Here is a 12226-nt window from a genome sequence, read left to right on the forward strand (position 1 = left end):
AGTACTCTTCCCACTACCACTACTCTCTCCGCACTTCTACCACTACTCTCCTCCCACTACTACCACTAATCCCCCCTCCTACTGCTACTCTTCTCCTTCCACTACTACTCTCCTCATTCAACTCCCGCTTCCCTCCTTCCACTACTCTTCACCTTCCACTACTCTTCTCCTTCCACTACTGCTACTCGTCCTGCTACTGCACTACACAAACACCCTCCTTCCACTCAGTACCATTAATTTACCATTCACTCATTACATTGTCCTTTCTTCCGACACGTCTGACAAATACACACACTCACACTGTCATACCACTTTCACTTTTACACCAATACCTCACCTTCTCCATAAAACTCCACAAAAATGCTTCCACTTTCCTTTTGCTGGTCTCCTGGTCGCCCTCCATCTCCAACTTTGACCTCACTCAAACCCACACTTCCTGTTTCCTGAGGGGTGAGGGGGAGATCTAATATTCCTGCCTGTGTGGATTGGGCCTCTACCCCAAACCAATCTGCCCTTAACGAATCTCGCTGCATTATCGCTACCTGGGAGGAACCACCTTGCACGGAATGGTTAAACCTTTGGGTAAGCCCTGCATCCTTTCTGGGCTCTAGACATCTGTGGTGAAGTAACAGCGGCTCACACCATGCATTATTTGTATTGCTCTGGAGTTTCACCACATCCACCCTTCTTCTTAAGTGAAGCTGAGGCTCCCGACAACCGTTCCTAGTAGTCTAGCCAGTTCACCATATTTTGGTCGTGTTTGAGACTGAACTGGGGATGCGCAGTACTTGTGCTGGTTATAAAGGAGTGTGGGAGCCCCTCTACTGAGAACGAACATGGGTCAAATACCCTGTTCTATGCAATTTCTTCCACTCAGGAGGGTCTACGACCACGTTTTAGCTCACTGCACCCTTCACAGATGAGAAATATCCATTTGCATATCACTCTTTGTCTCACCCGCAAGGGCAGTCCAGCACCAAAATGCTAGGCAATTCTCCTCTGAGCAAGAGTACCATCAGCAACCTCAGACTAACGTGCTGGTTAGTCGCAGTGGTGCTTTCCCTGCGTCCCCACTTGGCATGCTCCACATCTTCTCAGTTTCATTGCTGGGCGGAAACCGTGACTTTCTGATATCCTTTCTCAGCGCATTCAATGTCTGCTTCATTTCACTGCTGGAATTGAGAGAGTGACCTCTCCCCATGCGAAAAGCCCAAGTCTCTAGGAGAGAAAAGAAAACACTGAGAAGTATTTGTCTTTCTTTATTTTCATGCATTCCTCAAGCAGAAACAGATCAGCAAGGGCAACAAAGCAATGTTAAATGTTGCATGCGGGCCACTGATTGTTTGGTAGTGCTGCTGAACCCATAAATTTTCTGCAATATGCACAATCAGTAATAATTAACACAAAACAGAAAGTAACAATCACAATAGTAGTCGCTTCAGGCTTGTCCTCTGCTCTCCGAAAAGATCGGTAAAAACCACAGCAACCCCCACATAGCCTATCCGAACCCCCCTAACATCCCACTGTACGGACAGTGCACCCTCAGTGTGATAGCCGTATTCCTGTAGGACACATATAATGTCAATGTATGGCTCAAAATGCAAGGCTGGTCCACATCACATTGGGTGGGATGGTGGCTTAATCGGCATGGGGATTGCCGCTGCCCTAAAACAACAAATCACCCTTTGCACTCCACTTTAGAATAGATCAATCCTACTACAGCTTCAGACGTAATATTCTCAAATGGTTTCACTCTAACGGCCACCAGGACTAACTACGAACTAGCTAACCCTTGAATCTCGTCTTGACTCTAACCTATTCCGCTTGTACATATGTATATTTTATTTTCACCAGATTTGTTTAAGACAACTACCTGAAATGTCCTTAATGCACCTTTGTGTACCGTTGTGCCCTACTCTGTAACTAAGCTTGACGTATCCATGTATTCTGTTCTCTGTTGCTCCCAGTTACCTTTGGGTTCGGTGTGCCATACAAATTAATAAACAAACAAATAAACAAACCTTCAAGATATCTGTGTTTTTAGGCTCTGGTCGCAAATAGCTGAGGTAGTTAGCAAACATGCATCCGACTACTTGGCTCTCATCCACCTCGGGAGGTAGATACATAGGGTGAGACAGAGAGAACCAAATAGATTACGAGTGGGCAGAGTGAGAGAGAGCTAGAGAGGGAGAGTGGGAGAGCGAGAACGAGAGACCGAGCTCAACAGCTAGTTATATATAATGATCCGCATGATTCTATAATGACTACCAGGCACGATTGGAGATGACTTACTCATAGCATGGATTAACTCACAGTATAGCATGAACATGTGTGGTGTCCCTCTTGGACTGGACCACAGCTGCACCCTGCATGCCCAGGCTTACTCCCCCTCTTTGTTCATGCTGCAGGCGTGCAGAGGTGGATTTCCCAAGGGACGCCGATGGCAAGGTGCTCTATGACTACACCGACTATAAGGAGACCTGGAAGGCAATGGAGAAGCTGGTGGAGAAAGGCCTAGTGAGAGCTGTCGGTCTCTCCAACTTCAACAGCCGGCAGGTCGATGACGTCATCAGCATTGCGACGGTGAAGCCGGCCGTGCTGCAGGTCAGTGCACAGAAGCAGCGGGAGATAGAAAGAGACTTGAGCGTCATGGTGCAGCTGTTTCTACTCTTTGTTGCTGTATGTTGTATTCAACTGTATGTGCTCATGTGATGCCGAGTGTGCAACTGTGTGACAGCACGTCTCGCAATGTGAGTATCTATAGGTGTCTGCGTGCATTTGGCTTTGTGTCTGCCTGGCTCTGGACTATGACAATTAGAGAGAGTGCATGTATCTGGATTTATGGTGCACATATTACTTTGTGGCTCCAACTGTGTGCATGTAATTGTGTACATCTCACAGTGTGCCTATCATGGGAAATGCCTGATTCTCTGACTCTGTCTGTGTGCATCCTATTCTTTTTTTTAACATCTTTTTATTAGATTTCCAACACAAAATATAGAGTTCAATGAATAACAACAATAAAATCTAATACAACAATAATAACCATTCAATAACACCATCCTGTTCTGACTGGAGCAACTGAACGTCTCTGACAGCCTGCTTCCGACTGCCTTGCTGTGTTACTTGTGATGTTTGCCCCATATTTGTTTTACCTGAGTATGTACTGCAATATCTTGCTCCGTATGCACGAAGATCTGCGTACGTGCTGTGCATACCTGCCTAACCTCCGGGTTGTCCCCCGGAGACTCCGTGTTTTTAGCCATTTCTCCGGGTCTCTGGGAAAGACCCTGGAGTCCACCGGTTTTCCATGAAGTTTCCGGGTCCCGTGCAATTCTCCATTGTATTGACTGCAAGGGATCGCTGCAAGGGATCGCTGCCGGTAGCCAATCGGGTGAAGGTGTGGGCGGGATCCAAGAAAAAAGGCGCAAATGTTCCTCCCTGCGCACTATTGCAGACTGGAGCAAAATAAACGAAAAATACTGCTTTCAATTCGGTGTCATTAATGACACTGGACTGAAAGCAATATTCCCGTGTTTATTTTGCTTCAGCTTTCATTCTTTTTGGCCAGTTTGCCAGGGCTCAAGTTGAGGGTACACGCGGGTGGACGTAGCCCACCCACTTTTTTCAGAGGATGGACTCAGTGCCCTCCCTCCCCCCCAGCTAAAATGAGAAACCTCCGAATTCATGAATTAAAACCGACCTCAGGGATTGAACCACAGCCATCAGGTTTACAGGCTGGACACCTCACCACTGCACTATATAACCTCATGAAAAATAACAAAACAACTAAAGTGAAATGTCCAATTTCGGTACTGCAATTCAGGGAAAGCCTTTGTATTGGTTCTTGGAGTTTAAAACATGCACACATGTTAATGTTTTCAAAAACACTATGTGAAGAAAAGATCCTCTCTTGGTTTTGGGTGTGCATTGATTTTATGGAACGCGAATGCCATTCGTCCTATGCAATTTGGATGGTTATGAAAAGCCAATTTAATGAAATGTGCATACACAACCGAGTTTACCTTTTTGAAAGGTGAGCTGGGCCGTGTGCAGAGTCTTGTGTCGCTGTGGGCTGGTGCAAACATCTCAGGGTTTTTGATTTTCAAATGTAGGCAGCTATGGTGCTGTGCATTATTAGTTGTGACGCTCTGTGCCTGGTTGTTTGTGTGTGTGTGACACATTGGAAGTTTGTGTTTGTGACTTTTTGTAACTGTGTGATGGGATGTATGATGTGCATGTGTAGCAGGGGTGTACAACACAAATATGCAGCAAAGATGCTGAGGCTCAATGCCAGAGCTGGAAGCTGGAGATATTTCAGTATGAGTGGTGCAGAAGGTGTCAAGGCAGTGGAGGTGCTTAAATACCTGGAGGAGGTGTCGGAGGTGAAGTGGCAGAAGCAGCCAGAGATGCAGAAGGAGGAAGGGAAAGTATAGAGCTAGTGGGAGGTACCAGAGCAGGGTTCGCTCAAAACTGTAATCCAACCCCCGGGCTATGTGAGGGGGAGGTCCCCCCTCACTGCCAGGGGGCTGGATTACCTTCAGTTACACGTCGGCGTGCGTAAAGCACGTCAGCGTAAAACTGAAAGTAAATTCACTGCAGCTGCCATTTTCGGCTGCTGCAGTGAAGAAAGAAGGTGAGTGCCCTTCTTGCTCCGCGTCAATCTCCGGCTGTATTTCAAGCCGGAGATCGAGGCGGGTATCGTTGGAAAGGGGAGATACCCCCCTTTCCAACGATACCCATTGTGTGGCATTGCGCAATCCGTGGCTGCAATGTCACCGGATCAATACAGATCTGTTTGTGGCGCGGGAGGAGGGGGCGCTGCTTACCAGATAAGCGGCCACCTTGCCCCCGTGGCTCCAAAGCATGGGGCCACAACGTCAGAGACCCCTGGAGGCAGATGATCACTGCCCCCAGGGGTGAAAAAGAAAAAATTAAAGAAAAAAAAAAGGCGAGGAGAGGTGGGAGGGGGTTTGGGGCCCTGGGGTGCACCCACACATGTGAAGTACCGTTTTCATCAGGACACACGTGGGAATGCATTTCCCAAAAGAGGACACCTGTGGGAATGCACAGAGGTCTGACTTGCGCGAAGCGACCCAGGATTTATTACCCAGAACCCCAGACAAAGTGAATATTGTGTTTTTTTCCCCACCAAATATCACACTTTGTCAGGGATTGTGGCTAATAAAAACTGGGGCAATTTGCGCAAGGCAGACCTCTGTGGATTCCCACGGGTGTCCTCTTTTGGGAAATGCATGGGGTTCCCTGTTTTCCTTGCTGGCTTCGACACCCGAAGCCCATATCTGTATGTTGCGCTTGTCTGGAGAAAGTGTCAAATTCAGGTGTTGAAACAGACTTGGGGTTACCTGTGTTTTAGGCTTTCCCCTTGGCGCCCAGGTAGGTGCACCCACACATGTGAGGTACTGTTTTCATCGGGATACCTGTGGGAGCGCGGGACGGTAGGCCATGTGTTGTTGGCGGCGTGTTTCGATGGGTGAGCCGAGTGTAATGTGCGGAAAATGCTTTTTTTTCCCCACATTTCGGACTTTGCGGGGGTGTCTGGGTAATAAATTCTGGGCCGATTTGCGCAAATCATACCTCTGCGGATTCCCACGGGTGTCCTCTTTTCGGAAATGCATGCGGTTCCCTGTTTTCCTTGGTGGCTTGGACTCCCGAGGTCCATATCTTTATGTTGCGCTTGTCTGGAGAAAGTGCCAAATTCAGGTGTCGAAACAAACTTGGGGTTACCTGTGTTTTAGGCGTTCACCCTGGCGCCCAGGTAGGTGCACCCACACATGTGAGGTACCATTTTGATCGGGACACCTGTGGGAACGCGGGATGGTAGGCCATGAGTTGTTGGCGCCTTGTTTTGATGGGTGAGCCGAGTGAAATGTGCGAAAAATGCGTTTTTTTCCCCACATTTCGGACTTTGCCGGGGTGTCTGGATAATAAATCCTGGGCCGATTTGCGCAAATCACACCTCTGCGGATTCCCACGGGTGTCCTCTTTTCGGAAATGCATGGGGTTTCCTGTCTTCCTTGGTGGCTTGGTCACCCGAGGTCCATATCTGTATGCTGTGCTTGTCTGGAGAAAGTGTGAAATTCATGTGTGAAAACAGACTTGGGGTTGCTTGTGTTTTAGGCTTTCCCCTTGGCGACCAGGTAGGTGCACCCACACATGTGAGGTACCATTTTCATCGGCACACCTGTGGGAATGCGGGAAGGTATAACATTTGTTGTGTTTGTGTGGTTTTCATAACATTTTGACCCATTTGCTGGTGCCCTTTGTCACACAACCCTTTCATTTCCCAAATGTGACCTACATTTAGTCGCTGCTTTCGGCACCATACACTTTTGTAACCTGCGCAAGTCACCTACCCTTGAAAACGTCTGCCTGTGCTCCTTAAAAAAATGTGTGCTTGCTGTTCCTCACCACATTGGTTTTCCCGATTTACACATGCAAAGTGCATCTGTTCAGGCCGTGAGCGTAAAACTCCTGTGTACCATGGCTCAGTGTTTGGCTTGTGGTATTGCTTGTTTTGTAAAACACTACAAAAAATGTGTGCTTTCCTTAACTGCAAGAGTCGGGGGAATGTAGCGGAGCATTGCTTTTCTCAAAATTCCTAGAAGCCATTGCCGTACCAAGCCAACCATGTCCAACACATACCCTTTTTTCTGTCATTTTCCCGCATTTCCCGCAATCTATGGCATTTTCCCCTACCTAGTGTTTGCCTGACCTACGCAAATCACCCCTTCCTAAACTTGGAATTTTGTCTACTTTTCAGAAATATATGCCTTTCTGTCCTCCAATTCGGCTTTCCTACCCTTTTCTCCCATTCCGTCCATGCATGTCCAATTGGAAAAAATGGCCAAAATCGCCTACCCTTCACAAAACAGTTGATAACCACATCAAAATAATTTACATTCGTTTCCACTCAACCTGTTCTTGAAAGCCAGGAAATTGGGGATCCCAGCACAGCAAACCATTTGTTCCTAGCTCTTACAAGGAAAAAACCACAGGCTTCTTTGTACATCATTTTATTGGCATCTTTTGAAAAAACCCAAACTTTTCGCCCTTTTTGCTTATTTTCTCTCACCCCCCTACAGCAACCTAGGATTCCTGGGTGGCGTTACGACCACCTACATGTGGGGAAAAAAGGAGCCACATTTGGCCGAGATATCTCATGTAACAAAAAAATTACAAGCCATTGAATGGCCACATACCGAAATCACCAAAAAAGGCCCTGGCACTGGGGAGAAATACCCATGGCACTTAAAGGGTTAAATCTGGGATATTTTCAGCAACCCATTTTAGCTTGTCATTACAATTCAGTTGCAGGTGGATGAATAGTAGATAATAGTACTTTTAAATTAATAGGAGATCTTTAAGTTATGCAAATTGGAGCCTCCTGTCCTCGGCACCAGTTGCCTTTCTGGGCCGGCCTGTGACTTTTTTTGAATTAGTCTCTTTGTTGTTTGAAGTTCGTAGCTGCCTGTCGTAAACACTTGGGAGGCCTTGGCATTATCAGAGATCACCCTCCCCACATTATGAGTGGTTATAACGCGCTTAATACCCAGAGGTTTCCAAGCGCAGACCTGGGGATCAAACCTGTGTTGCTCCGCGTCGTCTTGCTTCAAGGCAAGCGCGTTGCCCCTGAGCTATCCTCTCTATCCTTCCAGTCATGCACCGGCTTGAGCTATTTGCTCTGCACAGAAATTAGCTTTCAGAGACCCCAACTCTACGGATAGTCTGTTTTCAACACCTAATAGCAGCCACACTTTACTGCAGTTGTAAAGAGCTGTGATGCCAGTCACGCTTTCAGTGGAGGAGTCCTTTGTGATGGTTGCCCCACAGCAAGCAAAAGAATCTGCCTCGGGCCTACAGGAACTTTTTCATGGAACACAGTGGGCTTTTATTTTCAAATGGTTGCCAGTATTTTGCATGTGAAGCATAATATACATTACATCTTGTTTAACACACAACTCATCAGAAGTCTGGTGATACCGCCAGTGTGAATAGCTTTACCGCTACTCGGTCTGGCGCTATTACCGCTGGATCACAAGTAGCAGTACAGCAGTAAGTTCCCATTCCCCAATGGGTCCATTGGGGAACAAACCATTTGGGCAAACACATTGGACCCAATGGAGTCTGGGGGCGATATTACTGCTGGTGCAATTACCGCCGGCAGTAATAGCGCTGAAAATGGGCATTAAGGGGACATTTTTACCTCCAGCAAAAAGCTGGAAGTAAAACATCCCCTTACTGTGTGACTCTTTATTGGGCCAACGCTTAAATGCAGCGGTAATAGCTCACTGCCGCATTTAAGGGCTAAGACCCAACTCATGAGGAAGCCCTAAGTCTTTTCTCTGACATCTTTATGTTAGCAGGGGAACATTTTTCTCATGTCTTGCTTTCAAACTGCAAACGCACATGTAAAGCCATTTTCGTGTCAGTATTTGCAAATCCTGCTTTTCAAGTGAAAAGGGCCTTAGGATTTTTTCTGCCACTGTGATTTAAAAATGCTACTTTTCCTTTTGTAATGACAAGGCGCATCCTTGTGTTACGTGCAGAAGCCCCCACAGACTGTCTTAATAGGCCTAATTTCTGTGTGAAGATGTTTCTTATTTTCTTTGATATAAGCTGGCAGGCCATGCTTTCGGTGGCCCTTCAGTTTTGTTTATTTGGGGGCTTTGATTAATTCCCACATAGGTTACAAAGTCATTCTACCACCCACATTGTCTACCACCTATATAACATACTAATACCCCCTATAGTCCCTGGGCTGATTGTCCACACCTTACCTAAACCCATATGCATTTGGCCGATTACATCATGTGAGGGATCAGCAATGAATGCCGGACACAAAGTTGTCATGTTTTTTGTTAAAGACATTTATTAAATAAAAATGGGTTGGGAACATATCTCTCTGGCCCTATTCTAAAGAGGAACCTCCCTACCTAGAAGCCCAAATGTAAGGATATGTCTGTGTCGGGATGTCAGTAACTAAAAACCATCCTTGTGTCCAAAACATGTTATCCTGACCCTCAAACTACAAACAAAACAACAAAGGGAATGTCTTTAACATGATGCTGGCAAAAGTGTTCAAAACCAAAAGTACAAGAATGATTCCAATAAAAATGGTTGCCAAGGTAAAGACCCTTGGTTCCAGAGGGTGGTCCCCGTCCACTGGATTCTTAAATAGGATGGCAAAAATGTCTCTTTAGCTAACAGTTCCTTTGTGTCTTCACTGGACTCACAAAGTTCTTGTTTAATCAATCAGTTCTGTAATAGTTTTTCTGTAGTGTTTCTTGGAATTTTGCAGATCACCTGGTATACTCCCCTGCCAGGAATCTTTATACAATTTCAGCTGCCTGGTGTACCCACCAGCCAGGACTTCTTTTATGGTTTTTCAGATTACCTGGTATGATCCCCTACCAGGAATCTTTATACAATTTCAGCTGCCTGGTTACTGGTCTGCCAGGACTTGTTAGGCATTTTACAGTTCTTTATCTATAGCACAATAGCATATAGCCTGATGTGTTTGGTATTTCTGTCTATGGTAACATTTGCTCAAACCTTCCCCACACACTGGCATCTCATGCATCTGTATTTGATTGGGGTTTGCCTTTGTACTTTGTCCTGACTGCATTCAAACAAACTTTGGGTATGTTCTGCATCAGCAATTTTGTACCCTTCAAACATTTGTTGGCACGCTTGTTTGAACGCCCTGGATCTCCAGCTGCTTTAGGCAGACTCACTGGTTCCTTCTTGTTTCTCTGATTCTGCTTGCGCCTCTGTAGTGTGGTTCCTTTACCTGCTTTCCACTTTGGAGTATGCAGACGTTCTTCCAGTGTCCTGTGCAGCTCTGCTGTCACACACCAGCTTTACTTTTTGGTTCAGACTGGAGAACGCTGTCGGTCGAGCGGCCAACCTCCAGTGGTTCATGTGCAGCTCCCAGCGTCTCCACAGTGGCCGTCTCTGTTCCACCAGACCTGTCTGTGTGCATCGCGTTTGTGAGCCTCAGCATGGGCTTAAATGTCTTCTCCTGCAGTGCTCAGTTTAACAGTGCGGTTGCCATCTTTAAATGTCCCGCACAATGAAGACTTGAAAAAACAAGTAGCCTTCCTGTTGTACTTTGCGCTGCTGTCACTTTGCACAAACTCCCTCCTCCTCCTTGTCTCAGTACCTGGGAGGTTATGGAAGTTGGAGTCCATGGATGCCATTGGACTTGTAACTCTTAGATTGTTTTCTCAGAGATTTCACATTAAGGCACACTAGAAACAAAAGGTGTTATGTGTGAGGTGTGGGTGTTTGGGTCAAATGTAGGGGCCTGACCAGAATGACAATAGGCCATTAAGAACTCCGGTATTAGAGGGTATTCCTCACGGGAAAGGGGAGAATATTGTGTTTTGTCCAATGAAGTGAAAGCATCTCTCCGGTGGTTGTCTCCTCCCTCATATAACTGCCCCCAGGGTCAGGATCAGGTAGCGGATGCCGTCTACTGGCCACCTGAGAGGAGGTCACCACCTGTGAATCCGTGATGACTCCATTAGATTCATCACAATCGCCACTATTGAATCCTAATACATGATTGGCTAACAGGTATCTTGATACACTAATAAATCTTGACCGTCACGTGATGTGCACCCTTCTGACCCAGGCAAGTTCAAAGTAAGACTGGCACCGCCAAATCTGCTTTGATAATACAATGGGCCTTCTCATTATACCAGACGCTGCGGCACACACAAGCTGCACCCCTGACCTTGTACTAAATTTACTGTCATCACCTCTACTCCTCCTATCCGAAATCATGGTATGTTCCAGACATAGCTCCCTCCTTTTCTCCCTCAGACCTTAGGTGCCCAGTAATGTTGTGACCAGGACACCACTCTTGAGTCTGAATTTCAGGGATTTATTTGCTTTGGTTGTGCTCCTATTTCAAATTCAAATAGGATGACTGCTCCTTGGGTGAGGGCAGCAGTGCTGTAAATCTTTGCTTGGCCTGTGCGCATCACAAAACGTTTTGCCATGTTCTCATGAATTTGCCCTTCAAAGACCACATCCCTAGCTACGTTCCCCACAACTAACATTGCATTCCCAAAGCCTTCGAGATTTGCAACCGGATACAATTAGAGTTCATCTGTTCCATGTGGGTGCCTCTGACCTTGGCTTCTCTCTTGGGGGATGGAAAGGGGATTTGTCTTGGGACTGAGCTAAACAGAACCACACCTCCACATCAGGGCCTTCATTCTGTCAATCGTTGACTAGGCCTTCAAATCTAAAATGGCATCACTATTGCCATGTCGAGCCGCTGGCCTCACTTTTACCATAATGCCTTTCTGACTCCATCTTTCAGCTACTTCAGCTCCCTTCTAGCACATCAGTCAAAGCATACATTTTCTAAACACAGGGCCTATTATACGCTGCCCTATCTACAACATCTAAAACAGCAACATTCATACATGTGTTGCTTATTCTGTGTTGCTATATGATGTATCTACCTTTTTGCCTGGCTGGGGCACTGTATGTATATCCCAACATGCATCCCAATGCATTACCGCACATGTAAGTACTGGGACGTCCAGGTAATGCTGGGATTGCTTACCTGTAAACTTCATTACCCCAAGTCATACTCTTCCTCGCCCCAGTGCTTACCTGTGAGAGCTCACATGTAAGTACTGGGATGAGGAAGAGGAACGTGGTGGTAATGTGGCAGCAAATTAAGAATTAATGATGCTGTATGAATGCTGATACGTGTGGGTGAATGTGAGCGTGAATGAAAAATGAATGTTGCCCGTATGAATGCCGAAGCGTGTGTGTGAATACCGGTATTACTTACTAGTAATCTTCATTACTCATAGTCCTACTCTTCCGCATCTCATTACTTACTTGTGAGGTACTCTTACCTCAGTGGAGGTGATGCTGGGATGACTTGCCTTAATGAAGTTTGACCCTAATCATACCCTTACCTCACAGGCAAGTACTGGGATGTTGAAGAGGGACTTAGAGGTAATATGAGAGTGTATGAAAGAGTAGGGTGAAGAAAAAACTATGGGAGCATGACTAGATAGATAACTTGGAAAGATTCTCCAAGTACAAGCTATGTAAAGATCATGGTCCTGAGCATAGAAAACGAGGGATTTTACCTCAATATCTGTTGAGATTTCGTTTGACTGCCTTTCAAAACATATTTCTGAGGTTCAGATTTAACACACTACCAATTGGT

At 46.2% G+C, this 12226-nt stretch overlaps 1 protein-coding gene across 2 annotated transcripts in view; it reads left to right on the plus strand.

Annotated features, from left to right (window-relative positions):
• Positions 1 to 12226, plus strand: part of AKR1A1 (aldo-keto reductase family 1 member A1) — a 428825-nt gene that overhangs the window by 389270 nt on the left and 27329 nt on the right. For both annotated transcript variants that reach the window (XM_069642381.1, XM_069642380.1), the window contains exon 5: positions 2409 to 2604. In XM_069642381.1, coding sequence (XP_069498482.1) covers positions 2409 to 2604 — 196 coding nt within the window. The remainder of the gene's footprint in view (positions 1 to 2408; positions 2605 to 12226) is intronic.

This window comes from Ambystoma mexicanum, chromosome 1q (genome assembly GCF_040938575.1).
Source record: "Ambystoma mexicanum isolate Mex_15411 chromosome 1q, UKY_AmexF1_1, whole genome shotgun sequence".
NCBI lineage: Eukaryota > Metazoa > Chordata > Amphibia > Caudata > Ambystomatidae > Ambystoma > Ambystoma mexicanum.